Genomic DNA, 21642 nt, shown 5'->3' on the forward strand with positions numbered 1-21642 from the left:
ATAGTGATGTAGGTATGTGGGGGCGTGTTAGAACGAGCCGATTTAGGTAGGCGTGGTTGACTCTTAACTTTTATAAAGAATATCTCTTTAGATTTGAGACTTTAGTCTTTGCAACTTTACAGATCTTCTTTATGCACCAAGAGCTTGTAACACTCCAAAGAGAAAGGAAAAATTGAAATCGCATCATTTGACCCCTTTAAACCTGAAATCCTTATATTAAATTTTCCAAAACATTAATTTGATCATATCTGTATTTATGCACGTGTGTTGTTGTAGTAACACTCTGTGATGTTTGTTTCTTCTTCAGCACACTCACTATCCACGTCTGATTCCCATCATGACCAGCAACTGCACATCTAAATCAGTGGTCGTCAGACGGTGAGAACACACACTCACTCACTCACTCACTCACTCACTCACTCACACACACACACACTCACTCACTCACACACACACACACACACTCACTCACTCACACAAACTCACTCACTCACTCACTCACACACACACATATTCCACAGAAAAACATGTTTGACTTCAAAATCTTAATGTGATAACTTCAAATCAGCTCTCACTTAGTCTGGACTAATGTTTAGATTTAGGAGGTTTAACGATGAGAATGATTTCAGACTCTCTGAGGCTGTGTGTTTGTTTCTCAGAGGAATGACGCCGGCTGAAGCTGAGATGCATTTTCTGGAGAATGTAAAGAAACTGTCTATGTATGGAGTCGACCTTCATCATGCAAAGGTACACTTGAAACACACACACACACTCGCTCAATCACACACACACACACACACACACACACGTCCTCTCTGATTTGAGTCACTCTGATCTTAACAGGAAATATTTGCTCTGACTTGCAGACGCTGTTTTGAGTTTTTAGATCTTCTGCTTCAGGAGTGGCAGAAGAATTCTCTGGAGAGGTGAGAATTAAAGCAATAGTGCACCATTCACTCACCTGCATGTCGTTCCAAACCTCGGTGAAACACAAAATGAAATGTTTTGAATAATGTAGTTTGTTGCTCTTTTTCATATTTTCCATGAGCGACTGCTTTTTAAATATCACCAAATCGTTTGGTTGAACTGTTTCATTAAACTGAATCATCCAAATGAACTGGTTCTTTTGAGTAAATTTTTGTTGCACTGTTATTTTATGTATAATCATTTTCTATTTTTAACTGTTTTAAATTCATTTTAAATAAATTTTTTAATCATTTTAAAAGTTTTTAAATTCCTTGTTGTGATTATTTTTTATGATTATTTTAATTTATTTTATGTAAAGCACTTTGAATTACCATTGTGTATGAAATGTGCTATATAAATAAACTTTCCTTGCCTTTAATAAATCATTTGATCCAGTTCACAAAACTGCTACTTTTTGTGAGTAACTGTCAGTGTAGTTGTGGTTTAACTATGTTAAAGGAATAGTTCACCCAAAATGAAAATGTGCTGTAAATGTGCTCACCCTCAGGTCATCTGAGATGTAGACGAGTTTGTTTCTTCATCAGATTTGGAGAAATGTAGCACTGCATCAGTGTCTCACCAATGGATGCTCTGCAGTGAATGGATGCCGTCAGAATGAGAGTCCAAACAGCTGATAAAAACATCACAATAATCCACAAGTAATCCACACCACTGCAGTCCTGTTTGGACTCTCATTCTGACGGCACCTATTCACTGCAGAGCATCCATTGCTGAGACACTGATGCAATGCTGCATTTCTCCAAATCTGATGAAGAAACAAACTCATCCTAATCTCGGATGGCCTGAGGATGATTTTTGGGTGAACTGGTTCTTTAAATACCTTGACAGATGACAGTTTCAGAGTGGCTTCACTCTTGACTTTGAGCAGATGGAAAGCTCCATTTATGAAACCCGATGACACAGTGACAGTCTGGATCCTCAGGAGAGGATCTAGTGTCCATGTCTCATCTCAGAAAGGCTCTCACAGATGAGATCAGGTCTTCATGAGCGCATACACACTCAGAATCAGGCTGATGTCCTTGATGAACCCGCGCATGTTGGCCATGGCAATGTCACCTCGCCTTCGCCAGCGCTTCCCGTTTAATGGATGCAGAATCGGGTTTCATCTGATTGATTGATTCCAGCTCGTGTTCTGCTGTGGTGGAGTTTGGCAGAGCCGCTGAATGGACTCACAGTTTTTATCCTCTCGTCTCCTCAGGCACGTCGCTGTCCTGATGGAAACCATTAAGAAAGGAGTTCATGATGCCGACTCTGAGGCCAGATCAGTCGCTAGGAAGTGAGTGATTCTGTGTTTGTGTTTAATAATAATAATGATGATAACATGATTGTTGATATCCAAATCATCTCATCACAGAAGGGATTCGCTCAATGTAAAAAACTGAAATGCAGACCAAAATGAGCTGATTTTGGAAAAAATTCAGGCATCAAAAGATTACAATCAGCTATATTTTAGTATCATTTACTATCATAGTTTTTATTATTTTGAATGTTTTGATTTTTATGTTTTCTGTTTTAGTAATTTTGTTTGCCATTTTTATTAATAATTTTTTTAACATGTCTGTATAGATTTTATTAGGTTTTAGTTTGTCATGTTTTATTATATTTACTGTAATAGTTTTTGTTAATATTTGAATGTTTTGAATTTTTTATTTCTATGTTGTCTTTTTTTAATTGTAATTTTAGTTTAAGTTTTAGTGGTTTTGTGTGTGTATGTGTGTGTGTGTGTGTGTGTGTGTGTGTGTGTGTGTGTTTTGTCATTTTTATTATTATTATTTTTTTAAATATCTATGGATTATATTACTTTTTTTTTATATGTATATATATATATATATATATATATAAAATGTTCTGTTTATATTTTTGTTTAAATTTATTTAAATTTTAGTTTTTCTTTTTCTTTTTTAAAGTATAATCGTTTTTGTAGAGAGCCAGACAATCCAATAATGATGTGATTGTATAAAATGTAGTGCCTATTTTTATTATTTATTTTGTTGGTGTCTATGCCATTAATGTTTATTAGTTATTATTTAAATAAAAATACATTTTATATATAAATATATTTATGTATATGTAAATTTTAATGTGTAAATGTGTTTTAAAAAAATAGAAATGTTGCCTTGGCAGCCAGGTAAAATGAAATGTTTTGTTTTTTTTTAATTTCAGATAATGTTTATTTTATTCATGTAATGAAAATGTATTTCTATGGTTTTAGTTTTAGTTAACAATAACCCTGATTACAATGTAGAATAGTGACAATACTAGATAACTGTTTAGCACTAACAACTGTGTAGCCTAGAGAAAAAAAAAACTCTAATATCAGCCTAATTGCACTGATGCTCATAAAATAAATATTGGGTGATATCAGTATGGTCATTTATATGTTGTGCATCCATTTTGATAACTCGAGCATTGAGTTTATTACAGTGAGATGATGTTGACGAGCAGCTGTAATCTGAATGAATGTTTTGTAGATGTTACTGGGGTTTCCACGCCCACTTCAGTAAGGAGGCGGAGCATCTGTTTCAGGCGCTGGAACTGACCTATCAGAAAGCGCTGCAGTCTCACCTGAAGAGCTCCGACAGCATCATGTCTCTGCCGCAGTCCGACCGCTCGTCCTCCAGCTCGCAGGAGAGCCTCAAGTGAGAAACGCTCTCAATTAAGACTCGTTAGTGTGTAAATGAGCTTTCACTCTTGAATCTTTGTGTTTTCACACTCTTAATTTGTCTCGTAGTCGGCTGCTGTCTGCTAAAACACCTGTCGGGAGCAACTTGAGCAAAAGTGAGAATGTACAAGTTTTTTTGTAAAATAGCAGTATAGATGTATATGGAAGCTCGTTTTCACCACTGAATAAAAAATAAAAAAGGTAAACATTTTTTTTCTCGCAATTGCGAGTTTTTATTTTTTTTCCTCAGAATTGCGTAATATAAACTCGCAATAGCAAGAAAAAACTCATAATTGTGAGATATAACATCGTAGTTCTGAGAAATAAAGTCGCAATTCTGAGAAACTGACAACTGACTTCTTTTCTTCAGAATTGTGAGTTTATATCTCACAATTCTGAGAACATATCAGTCTTTTTTCCTCCTAAAAAAAAAATTGCAAGATACAAAGTCACATTTGCGAGAAAAAAAATCAGAATTGCGAGATGTAAACTCGCATTTACTTTTTAAAAATTTTATTCAGGTGTTTTGGGAAACGGGTTTCCATAGATGTATGTTTATGCTGATACTACAGTTTCATTAAAGCTGCAGTCCATAACTTTTTTTGGTTAAAAATGATCCGAAATCAATATTTGAGCAAGTACATAACCAGCCAGTGTTCACAACTATCTCCTTACTTTAGCCCGATTAACAACGGTTAGCTTATAATAATGTTTTCTAGTTTGAGTGGTAAGGGTAGGTTTTCGCGGGAAATTCGAGCATGGCACTGCGTCATTACGAAGTGACATAAAGAAGTTGTCCCGGCTACTAGGCGATCGCATGTGAGGATCCTGCAGCTGGCCGATCGTTTATAGCCTTTTCTCACAGCAGCCGGAATAATTAAATGTATCATTTTGATGGCGGAATTAGAGATTAGACTGCAGAAATTGAAATCTACACGCTAATGCACACTAAACTCATAGTCACGCAATGCTGATTAATCTGAGAATAAAGTATAACAATAATAATAATTTGCACGGTTTGATGTGATATGAGCTAACCGATCTTTAGATTTAATCACCATTTGTAGCGAGATTTATGGTAATGCTTTTTTCCTCAGTTGGTCAGAACAAACGTGGCAGACTTGTTACTTACTTGTCCAGATGACAGTATACGGAGAAAATTCTTATTTGGGTCATATTCCAAGACGAGCTAGAATCTGTGATTACTAAGTATAGGATTCACACCGGTGCGGTGACTGACTGCCACACATACTCTTCAGAACATTAGATTCATCCGCGCTGGAGCCGCGCCGGAGCACAACCCACACAAGCTAGATAATTCCACACACAGCTGCAATTACAGGTTTTCAAACAGAGATGGCAAAACTTACGGACTGCAGCTTTAAATACGTTCCATAAACATTTATAATTTCCTCTAACTTTCTCTCAGCTAAAGTGGTGAGTTCTCGCGCATCCTCTTCGTCCGGCTCTCTCCAGCGATCGCGCAGCGATGTGGACGTTAACGCCGTGGCCAGTGCCAAATCACGAATGCCTGCTGTTGCTGCTACCGCCCCCTTCAGCTCAGCCGCGGCACTGCCGCCCGGTTCCTATGCCTCTCTGGGTAAAACAACCCACACTTACATGTTTAGAGCGGTGGAGAACAGTAATCAGAGTAAATACTGATGTAGAGAGCCAAACAATCCCATAATGAGGTGATTGTGTGAAATTTAAGGCCCCATTTTTTTGTGTGTGAGTGTCTGTGCTGTTAATGTCCTTCAATTATTATTAATAATAATAAATGTCATAAATAAATAAATGTCATATATATTAATTTATAATTATATTTAAATTATAATTAAAGGGCATTAATTGTAAATGTTTATATACTATATATTATATGTAATTTTATTTAAATATATATTTTTTAATTATAATTTTTTTGTAGAGAGCCGAACAACCTGATAACAAGGTGATTGTGTGAAATTTAAGAACTCTTTTTAGGTGGCTGTGCAGTTAAGCTATTTTAATTATTATTTAAATAATAATACACTTTATATAAAAAATATATATTTATATTTAAATTAATAATTAAAGTACATTAACTTTGAACGTGCTTGCACTATTTATATTTAAATAATTAACGTATAATTAATTACATTTAAATTAATTATTTTTTAATTATACGTTTTAAAAATCATATCTCATTATAGAATATCACATTATTTAATGAGTTTAGAAATGATCAAATTTTTATTCAATTTACTTGTTGAACTAGCACACCTTCTGTAAAGTGACTACACATGATAATTTTAATGCCATGTTTTAGCCTTTTTTGAAACATAAAAGTGAATTAAGTAATGTTGAATTGTCCAATGGTATACATTTATTATTACTATTATTCTATGCATGACAACAGAAAGATGCTATGTTGTCGACAATTCCCAGACAAACTATATCTGTTTTTGTGTTCTGTTTGATTTTGACTATATTTACATGGTTTGCATAAATATATTTATGTATCAGGATAATATAAGCAAGCTTTTGGATCAGGCATTAGAATCTATTCCAAGCATGAGTTTTGACACACATGTTCATATGAGGGGGTTTTGATGAATAATACACTCCTGCATGATCCCAAACGGTTTCCTCTAACACGCGCTGATGCTGTTGTCTTCTGTTGTACCTCTGCTCTTATTTGCTCAAAGATGCGGCTGGTAATGAGGAGGGTAAGATGTGTGTGTCTCATCTATCACTCTGTGCCGTTTTGTGTTGAAATGTCGTCAGTCTGTTTGAGACGCACACAGGAGATGGGTCCAGTTGATTGGCTAGTGTGGGTAATTTGATAAATAAGTGACATAAAATCAAGATGCAACATTCTCCAGCATTTATATGAATACTGTATATGTTTGAATAAGCGTTTTGAACATGTTCTTGTCAGTCAGCATGAGTCTTCACAGCGTCTGTGTTCAGTTTGGGTTTGTTGAGTATAAGTTGTGTGTTTGGGTTTTGTATTTAGGTTTTTGTGCATCTATGCATCAGTTTGCACAGTTAAATGAATTGTGCAATAAGTAATCTCTGTTTATGTCTGTTTGATTAAAATATGCATTTATTTAAAAACTTTAATTAGTATATGCATTTGTAATATTATGTTTTTATATATATATATATATATATATATAATTAAATATTAAATTAATTATTTTTATTTTATTAAATTGTTTTTATTTGTATATTAAATTTTATTTGTAAATTAAATGTATATTATTTGTTAAAATATGAATATTAATTTAAATAATTATTTATTTAACAATTTGTTGCAAAGGCAACATTTCAAAATGTAAATGTTTTCATCTAATATTTATATTTCATTTTATTTCAGCTTTATTTCAATTCAGTTTTCATTTTGATTTTAGTTGAATTTTTAGTCATTTTATGTGCTTTTGTAATTTTTATTAGTTTTTGTTTTTTAAATATTTCTAAATCATTTTAATTTGTTTCAGTTTTACTTTTATTTTAGTTAGTAATTTTTGTACTTCAGTATATTTCAAAATTTTCATTTTGTTTGTTTTTCATCTAATATTTATATTTAATTTTATTTTAGCTTTATTTAAATTATTCCGTTTTCTTTTTGTTTTCAGTTTAAATTGTAGTCATTTTATGTGCTTTTGTCATTTTTATTATAAATTTATAGATATTCCTAAATGTATATTTCAATTTGTTTCACTTCAGTTATAAATATTCATACTAATAACTTAAACTATTTTCAAAATGTTCTTGTAGTTTTTAATCAGATATTAATTTTTATATATTAAAAATATTAATGTATAAAATATATAGTTATTAAATAAATATTAAAATAAATGTTTTTTTTTGTTTGTTACTGAAATGATTTTTGTTCATCCATAATTTTACGGTTCTGTATTTTTTCTCTGTCCTTCTGCAGGTCGTGTGCGAACAAGACGACAGAGTTCAAAGACGGCAGCTGGGGGCGGAGCTTCTGTGACTGACAGTAGGGGGCGGAGCCGAGCCAAAGCTGTGTCCCAATCACAACGTGAGTTTTTGGTTACATCATCCTGTTCAGCTGTCCTAGATCAGGATTTATGCTTGTCAATCAAATATCTTTACACAGAAATGATTGAAATATTATAGAGACAATTAAAGGGGTAGTTCACCAAAAAAGGACTTTCATGTCTGATTTTATTGCAAACATTCATTGTTCGCGTTTGGGTGAGTAAATGATGGCAGTGTTTTCATTTTGCGGTGAACCGTCCCTTTAAACAAATGATAAACCTTGATCAAGAGATGTACGGTATGCTGTAATATCATTGGCTGCAGTGTAATATATATATTATACTACAGTATAATGTGGCTCTCGTGTGTTTTCGGTTGACATCCCTCTTAATGAAGAGATATGAACTCCATCTCTCTTCCTGTGCCGCCTCATAAACATCAGCATGCTTTAGATCAGCTGTAGTTCATGCTGAAGCATGGACTCATGGGTAATGTAGTTTCTCTTCACTGTCCCGCGTCAAGGATCCAGATCGGCTAATCCGGTGGTGGGTAAAACGCACGGTACGGAGTAAAACACGGATTGATGTCTGCATGCGTTCCGTCATGAAAGCATGATCCACTGTACTGTTGCGATTGATTCCCGGATGTGTTATTATTATTATTTTGCTGTCATATCTCTGTTTTTGTCAAGTCACTTTAAGGCGAGTCAGTTCACTCGGCGTCCATCTTGGTAGTGCGCTTGGTTAGTTATTTCCAGCCAGTATAGTAATCGTTAACTTCTACTAAAACTATTATTTGTCAATTGAAATAAAGCTAAACTAAACTAAAATATAAATATTAAATAACAAAAATGTATGATTTAAATGTTGAAATATTGCTTTGCAACTAACTGAAATAAGTTTAAGTTGAAGTATGAAAATTACTAAATGAGATAAAACTAAAACTGGAATGTAAAATAATGTTTTAAAAATAAATTGAAATGATTTAGAAATATGAAAAATTAACAAAACTAACAAAAGCACATAAAACAATTGCTAAAAAATCTGGGTAAAAATGAAAAATATTGTAAAATTGTAATAACAATAATAATAAAATGTAGAAATATATAAAAAAAACACATTTACTAAAAATTAAGCTAAAACCCCCCAAAATTTAAAAATTACAAATGTAAAAAATAAATTAAAAATATTTTTAAAAACAATTTTTTTTTTATAAAAATGACATAAGCACATAACACAATTACTAAAAATTAAGCTAAAACTGAAAATAATGTAAAAATATTTAATTTTTTTTAAGTTAATAAAAATGACAGTCACATAACACAATTAATAAAATTAAGCTAAAACATAAAAGTAATGTAATTTAAAAAAAAATTAAAACTTTATCAATATTAAAAAAAAGGAAAATTAATAAATATGACAGTTAGTAAAAATTAAGTTGAAACTGAATTTTAGATCTTTTTTAAAATTTAAAAAATAAGTTTAAACTATTCAGAAATATTTCTTAAAAACTAATAAAAAAGACAGAAGCACATAACAAAATTACTAAAAATTAAAAATCCCATTCAAAAGCCAATTCAAAATGATAATAAGTAACTCTAATAGATATAAAAGAGTATATATAAATAATAGTAAAATAACATTGTTTCCAGCATTGTGCATTCAGCTCCGTCTGTTTAAAGTGAGAAAGAATCAGGAATAACAATAACAAGGCCAACATTTATTGTGATTCTTAAGTTGAAATCATGCAAAAAGCACATTTTCTGGCTGTAACAACAAAGCCTATTTTGTAAACAAACACAATTTTGTAAATGATCTCTTAAACGTATTCATAATATAATGATAAACTGTACAGAAGCTTGCTATTTTAAGTGTTATGTTTTCTCCATTTATCAATGTACGAGTGGACGGTCTCTGCCTTACACAGCCTCTGTTTATGTGTCCGATGAATGTGCCGCTTGTATTGATGTACTCTAGACATATACAGTATTTACAGTAACACTGACATTAAATCAAGTCACAGAACACTGTTTAAGTTAAGCGTATCTGTGTTACAGCGGGCAGCCGCTCTAGTTCACCCGGGAAGCTCTTGGCGCGCTCTTCCATGAGAATCCCTCGATCCGCCGGATCCGCTGGAGCGTCGTCGGACAAACGCAGTAAGATCCCGCGCAGTCAAGGCTGCAGCCGAGAGACGAGTCCCAGCCGTGCACGAGACGGTAAGACATTTACATCTGGTCGCCTAGCAGATGCAAATTTATGTTGAATATTAAAAGGGATCCTATTATGCAAAATCCACTTTTACATGGTGTTTGGACATAAATATGTGTTGGCAGTGTGCGAACACAACCACCCTACAATGATAAAAATCCACCCACTCCTTATTTTTTTATCTCCATTTAACCCAATCAGTCTCGTTAGACCTGCCGTTTTGATTCTCTGTGCAGTGTGACATCACATTGTTTAGGCCGCGCCCCCACAGCCGCTGACTGACACTGCCGTATTAGCAGAGGCCCCGCCCTGAGTGAGCCGCACACAATCCGCCATGTTTATCTTCACGCTAGAGCCTTTAAAAGCGGCATTCAAGTTAGAAATGTCTTCTTATTAAAGCTATAGAAGTTATTCAGTCAAGAGTACTGTTAATTTTGTCAGCTATTTTCAGTTTTATTCGTAGTCTTAGTCCCGTGTTAAATGTCCTTGTTAGCTTTTATCATATTTAGTTAACCTTATCCTATTTTTATTTTGGTCAAGTTTTAGTCAACTAAGGCCCGGTTTCACAGACATGGCTTAGAATAAGCCAGGATTAGGCCATAGTTCTTATTAGGACATTTAAGTAATTTTTATTAACATGCCTTAGAAAAAACATTACTGGTGTGCATCTTGAGACAAAACAAAGGCACTGATATGTTTTAAGATCAGTCAGTGCAAGTTTCTTTCAGTTGAAACAGCTCAGATTTACATTTTAATCTGGGACTAGGTTTAAGCCTTGTCTGTGAAACCGGGGGTAAAAGTCTCAGTATTTTAGTCTAGTTTTAATCAATGAAAACTTGACATTTTAGCAATAAGATTATTATTCATTAACCGTACAGCAGTATTCATTTTGGCAGCCATTTTTTATTTAGTCTTAGTCTTACTCAAATGTACATTTTAGTTATTATCGTATTTAGTCAACCTTGTCCTGTTTTTGTTTAGTCAAGTTTTAGTCGACGAAATGTCTGAACATTTTAGTCAGGTTTTAGTCAATGAAATCTTAGTCGTCATGCTGTATAATGGTTAAACTGATTAAAATTATTTTTGCTCAAAATTATAATCGTAATGATTGTTGTCATATGAGAAATTTACTTTTGTATTTCAGACATTGCACTTTCACCAGTAAGCACAAATCAGTAGAATGTGGACTCATACACATGGTTTATTTCACCTCATCTAGTGTACTGATTTATTATAGGCTTTTTGTTATATAAATTAATATAAAAGACTTATGCACTCTCTCTGTCTACATTATGAAAACTGGTAAAAAAAAAAAATATTATAACAGTGAAATTCCTAATAGTAATTCCACTAATTCCAAATTGCAATAGCCTATGTTTCTCTATTAAAACAACAGCGGTTGAGTAAGTGCATTTATTCAGCGATCACAATCGCAAACAATATAGTTGAGACTCATGACAGAACACAGACCGGCTGAATTATGCTTTTATTTAGATCGCTAAACTCCAGCTTGTTTGTTGCTGTATTCAGATCATCTGCAGCGGCGCTTCCGCAATAAAGAGCGAGCGTGTGCTTAAAATAGCCAGACTGCAATCAAATAAGCAAAACACCGGGCAGAAAATGTATCAATGTAACAGCGAAGCTCTGATTTGGGGATTTGAACTCTTGATATCTGGCAACCGCACTCATGAGAGTTCGCGTAGTAGAGGCGTGTAGAGCAGTCCGCAGTAATATTTTGTCTCCTTTTTTGGACGAAAATAAAAAGAGGTTTTGGGTAAAGTTTTTATTTTTTGAATGCATTTTAGTCTCATCTTTTATCATCAAATTGCATGTTGATATAGTCATAGTTATCGTTTATTGACCTTATTGTCGTCTCGTCATCGTCTCGTTTTAGTCATGGGCTAAAAACATTTTTCGTCATAGTTTTTGTTAACGAAATTAACACTAGTCAAGAGCAGTGAGTGATTTTCTGTTTTTATATATTGTTTGGCTCATATTAAAGGGATAGTTCACCCAAAAATGAAAATTCTGTCATTAATTACTCACCCTCATGTCGTTCTAAATCACTTAATGCACAGATCTAACATAAACATGCGATTTCTTTCCCAGCGGTTTATCTTCACAGTCATAACCGACTGTGTTTGTGTTGTGAGTTTGTGTTGTGTGTATTTGACAGTTTAAGCGCAATAAGACATGAAAGAGAACTTAGTTTAGTGCTCACATGCCGTATGACAGCTGTTTTCTGTGCGTTCGCTTCGAATGTGTGCGCTCAGAAAACCCTTAATCAAAAGTTTAAACTGATATGGCTTTAAAATGCATGATTTCAGTGCAATAGACATGATAATAAAAACCAAGCAGATGGTTTTTAGCAGAGTATCTGAGGCGCGAGCTGTAATGGCGCAGCTCTATTCTGGAAAAAGGGGCGGGGAGCAGCAGCTCATTTGCATTTAAAGAGACATGCACGAAAACAGCGTGTTTCTGCTTCCACTCAAAATGGGCATTTTCAGAATGATATAATAAATGATCTGTGGGGTATTTTGAGCTGAGACTTCACAAACACATTCTGGGGACACCTGAGACTTATATTACATCTTGTAAAAAGGGGCATAATAGGGTCCCTTTGAACACTGAAGTCTGCATGTTAAATGATCTCCTGCTCATCACACAGTATGCTTTATTTTTCTTTAGTTATAAAGTGAATGAGCAGCCAAATGCTCTGTAAGTGGGTTAAAATTGCGCAAATAAACTAGTAAGCACTGAACGGCCTATTATCCATGTGACCCAGTGCAGTCAGTGATCAATGTGAGCAGCACTGCATGTCACTGTCCTTCATGTGATCCAGTCGATACGTCTGCAGTGAACAGACTGAAGACTCACAGCTGCAGTGGTTCTTCTCTCTGTTTGTGTTCATGTCGTTGTGGTTGAAATCTATGAGCATCATTTACTGCAGATAAACTAAAAGTTTGTCTGGGTCTGGACCGTTCTCTTCTTTAGCTTCTTTCAGCTGTAAACATGTAATTGTTTGTAATTGAGCTGAAAACTTTGTTGTTCTTCTTTTTATTTGACTGTTGTTCTTTTCTCTTTTGTTTATTATGTTTGGTTGAGCATATCATATATATATATATATATATATATATATTGTCATTACGATTATTTAAATCCAGAGAAATTTGGATTTAAATCATTTGATTTATTATAATTTTATATTATTATAATATTATTTGTATGTTATGTCATATTCTTTTATGATTATCATGAAAGGGGAAGTTGAATTTAAATATGTTTTAAGCTGCACTTCACCATCTGAAAACTTTTGTTCTTGTTTTGTTATTTGGTTGTTGTTCTTTTCTCTATAGTTCATTACATTTGGTTGAATTTTTTTCTATGTTCTTTGTTTGTTCATTTCAAAGTAAAATTGCATGTTTAGAAATATAACTAAATATACTACTACTACTACTGCTAATAACAATAGTTATTGTAATTATTATTATTTGTATATTTTTATTTATTTTTTGTCATTTTTATTATGTTTTGAAAGGGAAAGTTGAATTTAGATAACAATAATAATATTTTATTTAATATTATAAGAAGTTTTTTTTATCTTTTATGATTATAATTATTATTATTTGTATATTTAAAAAAAAATTTTATCTCATATTTTTACGATTGTCTTAAAAGGGGAAGTTGAATTTTAATATCATATTTTAAGCTGCACTTCGCCATCTGATCTGTTACTATTTCTGCTGTCATGTCTTCCTCATGGTCTCATTCTACCTGCACGTTTCTCCTCTGCTGACTCCTGCCGTGCGTGCGTGCGTGTGTGTGCGTGTGTGTGTCTGTGTCTGTGTCTGTGTGTGTGTGTGTGTGTGCATGCGTGTGTGTGTGTGTGTCTGTGTGTGTGTGTCTGTGTCTGTGTCTGTGTCTGTGTGTGTGTGTGTGCATGCGTGTGTGTGTGTGTGTCTGTGTGTGTGTGTCTGTGTCTGTGTCTGTGTCTGTGTGTGTGTGTGTGCATGCGTGTGTGTGTGTGTGTCTGTGTGTGTGTGTCTGTGTCTGTGTCTGTGTCTGTGTGTGTGTGTGTGCATGCGTGTGTGTGTGTGTGTCTGTGTGTGTGTGTCTGTGTCTGTGTCTGTGTCTGTGTGTGTGTGTGTGTGTGCATGCGTGTGTGTGTGTGTGTCTGTGTGTGCGTGTGTGCGTGCGTGCGTGCATGCGTGTGTGTCTGTGTCTGTGTGTGTGTGTGTCTGTGTCTGTGTCTGACCAGTCCGGCTCGAGGGTTCAGTCCGCTGGGTAAGAGCCCAAAACCAGACCAGACCAGACTCCTGCGCATGTCTTTACTCACACTTCAGCTATGAATGGGTTTGCTTTGAGGAGTTTGGATCTAAATGTTTCTGTTTCGCCTTTAGTATCCCATGAAACATTAGGACTGAATGATATGACTAAAAATATATATGCTAACATTTTTTAGCCTTTTGATGATATTCATATACAGGTCAATATCAGTGTTATCATTGAGAGACTATTATAGTTTTAATTTGTATTTTGAATTAGTTTTAATTTTCAATTTTCATTTTCAATTTAGTTAAAGTTTTAGTAATTTTGTTGTGTGCTTTTTCATATTTATTAGTTTTTAAATGTCTGTATAGTTTTTATTAATTTTTAGTTAAATTTTAGGTATTTTAATATATCAAGTTTAGATAAATGAGAATAATTGCCTTGTCAACTAGCTGAAATAAAATTATATTACATTACATTACATTGTCATTTTTATGATTTTCTTAAAAGGTGAATTTGAATATAAATAATAGTAGTAATAATATATTATATTAATATTATTATTTGTATATTTAAAATTATTGCTATATTCACAGTGTTGCCTAATTTTATATTGCTGGCTAAATCAATGCAGATCTTTCATCCAAACTCTAAAATCTAACCAGTTGATTTCATATATTTCTTTCCTATAATTTCTCTTCATGTAACTCTCTGTGTTTGCGAGTGTGTTAGTGAACTAAAAGAATAAACTGTTATGTGTCACTAGTAAAATGAGAGTTTGTTTCTGAAATGTGTGTGACCTGATCCTTCCCAGCATCCCACAGATACTCTCGCTCCACCAGCGCGCTGACGGCTGGCGATGTCCTGCAGACAGGTGATTGCACGAGTCCGGGTCACGGCACCAGAATCCAGATCATCAGTGTTTTTAACAGGGCTCATGCTGAACCTGTTCAGAAGTGTATCTGTCAGTCACATCCAGGTTTAGAGCGAGTTTCAGCAGATTTAGACTCCTGTGAGATGAGCTCAAACACACGGTGGCGCCAGAGACCATCTCTGCATTCACTGTCACTGATGAAGCTTTAACACCAGCTCAGTTTCCCTGGATGCACTGCAAAAAATGCTTTTCTTACTTAGATTTTTTGTCTTGTTTCCAGCCAAAATATCAAAAAATTCTTAAATCAAGTAAGATTTTCTAGACAAGTAAAAATGATTGTCTTGTTTTCAGAAAAATCAAGCCAAAATTAAGCGAGTTTTTGCTTTGAAACAAGCAAAATAATCTTGTTTTCTGTTTGAAATAAGATAATTTTGCTTACCCCATTGGCAGATTATTTTGCTTGTTTCAAGCAATAAACAACTTAATTTTGACTTGTTTTTTCTGAAAACAAGACAATAATTTTTCAGGCCAGTTAATCGGCTGATGTTTGGAGATTTTGAGATTATTGGCAGTAGTGTGTTATTTCTCCCTTATGCCATTTCCAAAATCTACTTGCAGCCTTGTCATTTTATTTTATTTTATTTTATTTATTTATTTATTTTTTTAATGGAATATTGTGTGAAGTTTTTATTTGTGTGAAAAAATAAATATGTATGTCTCGTTTGCCATCATATAATTTTAATATACAGTGGGGTCCAAAAGTGTAGTAATTTATATTTTGTACTTTTCTAATATAATATAAACATTTTTTTAATTAAAAATGATGTTATCAGCTTAGCAATTGAATCAAAAGTTGAATAACACACGAACATAATCCTCAGAATCACATAGAAAGAGATTTCTCGTCCATTTGACAACATTCATTTATTTATTTACTTATTCATTCTGATTATATTCATATACAGATCAATATCAGTTTTTAGTAATATTTTGAATAATTTTTTTATTTGATATTTTCTATTGTTATTTTAGTTACAATTTTAGTAATTTTGTAATGTGTTTTTGTCATATTTTTTTTTACTTATAGTTTTTATACATTTTTATTTCAGTTTTAAATGTAGTTATATTAGTACATCACGTTAAGCTAATTAAAAATGAGAAATTATTTAGCTAAAATAAAATAAAAAATGTAAAAAAATTCTATATTTTATTTTATTTCAGTTAATGATTTTTTTAAGTACCAAATGCTTTTAGTTTTACTTAAATATTGTTATTTAAATATTTAAATATTTATGCATTTGCTCTTTATTAGTTTTATGTATTTATTTATGTAATTCATGCATTCATTCAAAATCCTAAAACTTGGTTTATTTCCAGATTTGAATAATTAATCATTTCAATTTGAATCATACATTTTCAGCATTATTTCAGACTGTTGAGCCCCGTTGCATATTTGTGTTTGATTTTGAGAGTTTTACTGTTGTTTTGACTTCAATTTCTTGCGTTTTTTGTAATTTCTTGATTTGTTTTCTTACATGCAGATTTTTGTTTGTATTGTTTTCTTGCATGTTTTCAGTCAGATCAGTCTGTGTTTGTACGCTTGTGTGCTGTGATGCTGATGAATGAAAAGCATGCAGTGTCTGTGTTTGGTTTTTCTGAACATTGATGTTGTGTGTGGTTACTGAACCCTCTCCGTCTCCGTCTCTGTCTCTGTCTCTGTCTCTGTCAGATCGGTTCGGTCTCATCCATCAGGCCATGCGGATCTTGAACACGGGCACAGAGGTGGAGGCGGCCGTGGCAGACGCTCTGGTGAGAATCACGTCCTCCATCTCCAGTCTGATTATTATCCGTCATCATATTCCTGATGTCTTTGTCTTTACTGTCCCTCTGCATTTGTCTGGAAACCCTGCAGCTTTTAGGAGACTCCAGGAATAAGGTAGTTGGTTTATGGACACCTGATTGAGTGTTTTTCCTCTCAAAATCTTCACCATAATTTCTTTCATAAACCAATCATGTCTGTGGCATTTCATACAAACGTATAATATAGTATAAAAAGTGAGATGAGAATATTTCAACGTGTTTGGCATGAAAACAATGTCCTAATGCAAAAAAGTCCTAAAATAGCCTTAATTTTCATACCGTTTGGGGTCGTTATTTTGTTTTTATGTTTTTGAATGAAGTCTCTTCTGCTCATCAAGGCTGCATTTATTTGGTCAAAAATACAGTAAAAATTGTGAAATATTATTACAATTTCAAATAACTGTTTTCTATGTGAATATGTGTTGAAATGTAATTTATTTCTTTGATTAAACCTGAATTTTCAGCGTCATTACTCCAGTCTTCAGTATCACATGATCCTTCAGAAATCATTCTAATTTGCTGCTCAAGATTTTCTGATTATAACTTATTATTATTATCAATGTTGAAAACAGTTGTGCAGCCCAATATTTGTATGGAAGCCGTGATGCATTTTATTTTTCAGGATTCACAGATGAATAGAAAGTTCAAAAGAACAGCATTTATTTGAAATAGAAATGTTTTGTAACATTATAAACGTCTTTACTGTCACTGTTGATGAATAATAATAATTTATTAATTAGTAATATTATTTATTAACTTATAAAAAAATTATATTAATAATTTATATGAACAAAAAAAAATACTGACCCCAAATATTTCAATGATGGTGTATATTTTTTAATTTTTTCCTTTTGATTTTGAGATGGCTTTTGTTCTGGCCATGGGATTCAGCTGTATTCACTTACATTCACATGCATGTAATTGTTCAAAAACATCCATGACCGTCAATCCTTTGCATGTCTCTTTTCTGTCTAATCAGTGTTCGTTCCTTTAGGTTTTAGCTGCATGCATCGTGGCGTAATCTTAGTAATATTTCACAGATGTACTCTAGCAGTCAAAAGTTTTTGAACAGTAAGATTTTTAATGTTTTTTGAATTTTTGAATGATTTTCTGCTCACCAAGCCTGCAGTGCATTTATTTGATCCAAAGTACAGTGAAAACAGTACAATTTTGAAATATTTTTACTATTTAAAATAACTGAATTCTATTTGAATATATTTTAAAATGTAATTTATTACTCCAGTCACATGATCCTTCAGAAATCATTCTAAAATTCTGATTTGCTGCTCAAAAAACATTTATTATTATTATTATTATGTTGAAAACAGCGGAGTAGAATTTTTCAGGTTTCTTTGATGAATAGAATGTTCAGAAGAAAAGCATTTATCTGAAATAGAAGTCTTTTGTAACAATGTTTTTGTAAAAATGTGCTCAACTGTTTTAAATATTGATAATAATAATAATAATAATAAATGTTTCTTAAGCAGCAAATCAGCATATTAGAATGATTTCTGAAGGATCCACTACACTGGAGTAATGATGCTGAAAATTCAGCTTTGAAATCACAGAAATAAATTACATTTTAAAATATATTCAAATAGAAAGCAGTTATTTTAAATAGCAAAAATATTTCACAATATTACTGCTTTTGCTGTACTTTGGATTAAATAAATGCAGGCTTGGTGAGCAGAAGAGACTTCTTTAAAAACATTACAAATCTTACTCTTCACTTGGTAGTGTATATGTAGTGTTTGTAAGTCATCTTTGTGCTGCAGCGGAGGCCGATGCGGCGGCGGTACGAATCTCCCGGCATGTACTCGGATGACGACGCCAACAGCGACGCATCCAGCGCCTGCTCCGAACGCTCCTTCAGCTCCCGTAACAGCGCCGCTCCACATTACCTGCGTCAGACGGAGGACGTGGCCGAGATCCTGAACCACTGCGCCAGCTCCAACTGCTCCGAGAGGAAAGAAGGGCTGCTGGGACTCCAGAACCTCCTGAAGAGCCAAAGAGTGCTCAGGTAAGTGAAGTGACGTGTGACCCATAGAATTTGTGCTCTGCATTTAACCTTTAAACTCAAGCGTCTCACCTCGGTCGTGGTATTGAAGGTGGAAGAGAGTGCTGGTTATTCACTCTCCCACTGGACCTGAGACTCGAACCCGCAACCTTCAGGTTGCAAGTCCGACTCTCTAACCATTAGGCCATGACTGCACCAGAAAGGGCCACCAACTGCACCGCTTACTGAGAAATGTTAAAAAAATTATAAGAATATTAATTATTATTATATATTTCTATAAATATTTTATTACATTTTATAAAAAAAAATAAAGAATAATAATTACTAATATCAGCCCAAATATTTATATCTGTGCACCTTCTTAATTATTTATTTTGATAATTTACATTTTGGTAATCTATATTCTTTTTATTTTATTAAACAAAATGTATGAAGAGTCATTCGGCATCTACTACACTGGTTACTACAAAATAAAAATAACAATTATATTACATATTTTAATTTGATTAAAATTATGTCATTTAAAAATTAAATTACTAATATCAGTCCACATCTCTAAATCTGTGCACCTTCATAATTATTTAGTTTATTTCAATTTTATAAAAATATAAATTGTTTTAATTTTACTAAAATTTTTTATTAATAAATTAATTACTAAGAGTCCTCAGGTACATGCAGCATTAACTACACTGGTTACTAAGAATAGAAAAAAAATATAGAGATATATTTATTTCAATATTTAATTTTATTAAAATAAGTTTATTTAAAAAAAAAAAATGTAATTACTAATATCGGTCCAAATTTCTATATCTGTGCATCTTCTTAATTATTTAGTTTGATCATTTTAATGTATATATATATGTTTAGTATAATTTAGTTTGACATTAAATATCATTTTAGAAGTGCTTTTTTTTTTTTAGAAGATTTCTGATGATAATACCATTTGCAGTTTTTCGATTTTGATGTGAACAATATGATTGTGTCTTAAAAAGTGCATTAGAAATCTGAATTGTATTACAGATGTAAAGATGTGAGTGTCTATATATATGTGTTTCAGTCGTGTGGAGCTGAAGAGACTGTGTGAGATCTTCACCCGGATGTTTGCAGATCCTCACAGCAAGGTGACCTTTCATCATCTTCATTCATTCACAGTTTCATTAAATCATGCTTATGTTTGTTTTGACTTCTAATGCTGATGACTTTTGTTCTGTTTTATGTTCTGCTGCTGCTTTGGGCCGATGCTTCAGAGAGTAAGTGATTCGAACCTGAAAATCTTGGCAAACAAATACATTTTAAAAACTTGGGGCCGCTCACACAAATGTTATTTTAGTACCTTTGAGAGCAATAGTTTTTATTTTTGTATTTTCTGTTTTTTTATTAATTTTTTTTAATTTGTAGTTTTTATTTTAATTAAATTTCAAGGTTCAAGTTTTAGTGATTTTGTTGTGTTATTGTCATTTTTATTATTTTTTAAACGTCTTTATAGTTTTATTCATTTTTAGTTTGGTTTTAGTTATTTTAATACATCATGTCAAGCTAAATGAGAAATATTGCCTTGTCAACTAGTTGAAATAAAATACTATTCTTTTATAATATTATAATACTATTTAAACGTCTATAATGTTTCAAATTAAAATGTAATTAAATGTAAAAAAAATTTTTATTTCATGTTTATTTTGAATTATTTTAGTACTTCAGCTTAAATATATGAAAATAAAAATACCTGAAATAAAATAATTTTTAAAAATATATTAAACATTTTTCAATTAATTATTTTTATTTTAATGCATTAATTATTAATTAATTAATTTTATTCTAGTTCATACAGAATGTGCTGTTGCGTTCGAAAAGATGCAGCGGCCAAAGACTGACATGAAGCAACAATTAAAACATTCAGTTCAGATGAAGCTACAGCAGAGATGCTAAATCACATTTCCTGTGTTTCTACACCGATGTGTGTGTGTGTGTGAGTGTGTGTGTGTGTGTGTGTGTGTGAGTGTGTGTGTTTGTTTAGAGGATCTTCAGGACTGGCTCTTCATTCTGCTCACGCAGCTGCTGAAGAAAATGGGGGCCGATCTTCTGGGCTCCGTTCAGGCCAAAGTTCAGCGGGCCCTCGACGTCACCAGGTCTGAAACCAGCACAGCTTGTACTATAAAGCGTTCAAGAGTGTTCAGCAGTGAACTGTATTTCTGTATTTTTGTCCTGTAGTCGTTGTTTATTTTCTTCTTTCCGTCCTGGTTTTCGCAGGGACTCTTTTCCGTACAATCAGCAGTTCAACATCCTGATGCGGTTTATCGTGGATCAGACTCAGACCCCAAACCTCAAGGTCGGTCTGGACTTTATTTTCTCATTTCCCAACGTTTTCCTGCTCTGCTTCAATTGAGCTCATAACCAGTGTCCAAAAATAACTTATAAAACGGATAGTTCCGGTGCTTGATTCTGATTGGTTGAGCCGCGTTCGAAGCTGTTGTAAATTACTCTACAAACATACACCTTTGTTTACGTTTGTGTGTTGCTCGGCAACCACTTTGTTGCAACCACAACTGTTTCTGAGGAACTACATTGTTTGGTGGAAGAATACTGTTTTTATTAATATCATTACACTTTATGTGCTCTGTTTTATTTTGTGAAACCTTACTACGTATATGGAATAACCGTTTTATAAAAGCAATAAGCCCCGTGAAGCCGTGGTTTACAGTGAATTTATAACAGCTCCGCGTCGTGCCTAACAACGCCCCTTAGCTGTTATAAATTCACTGTAAACCACAGCTTCTTA

At 33.1% G+C, this 21642-nt stretch overlaps 1 protein-coding gene across 1 annotated transcript in view; it reads left to right on the forward strand.

The window, feature by feature from the left end:
- Positions 1–289: 289 nt before the first annotated feature.
- Positions 290–21642, forward strand: part of LOC107741997 (CLIP-associating protein 1-B-like) — a gene marked incomplete at its 5' end in the record, with an annotated part of 39186 nt that continues 17833 nt past the window's right edge. Inside the window, 19 exons of the mRNA XM_016554843.1 lie at positions 290–378; positions 867–926; positions 2186–2263; positions 3459–3626; positions 3719–3765; positions 5079–5249; positions 6334–6354; positions 7572–7679; positions 8162–8200; positions 9696–9854; positions 11377–11413; positions 14105–14130; positions 14930–14989; positions 16719–16798; positions 16902–16925; positions 18625–18869; positions 19924–19987; positions 20883–20992; positions 21114–21192. Coding sequence (XP_016410329.1) covers positions 290–378; positions 867–926; positions 2186–2263; positions 3459–3626; positions 3719–3765; positions 5079–5249; positions 6334–6354; positions 7572–7679; positions 8162–8200; positions 9696–9854; positions 11377–11413; positions 14105–14130; positions 14930–14989; positions 16719–16798; positions 16902–16925; positions 18625–18869; positions 19924–19987; positions 20883–20992; positions 21114–21192 — 1665 coding nt within the window. The remainder of the gene's footprint in view (positions 379–866; positions 927–2185; positions 2264–3458; positions 3627–3718; positions 3766–5078; positions 5250–6333; positions 6355–7571; positions 7680–8161; positions 8201–9695; positions 9855–11376; positions 11414–14104; positions 14131–14929; positions 14990–16718; positions 16799–16901; positions 16926–18624; positions 18870–19923; positions 19988–20882; positions 20993–21113; positions 21193–21642) is intronic.

This window comes from Sinocyclocheilus rhinocerous, unplaced genomic scaffold, assembly GCF_001515625.1.
Source record: "Sinocyclocheilus rhinocerous isolate Xijiao unplaced genomic scaffold, SAMN03320098_v1.1 scaffold586, whole genome shotgun sequence".
Classification (NCBI taxonomy): Eukaryota; Metazoa; Chordata; class Actinopteri; order Cypriniformes; family Cyprinidae; genus Sinocyclocheilus; species Sinocyclocheilus rhinocerous.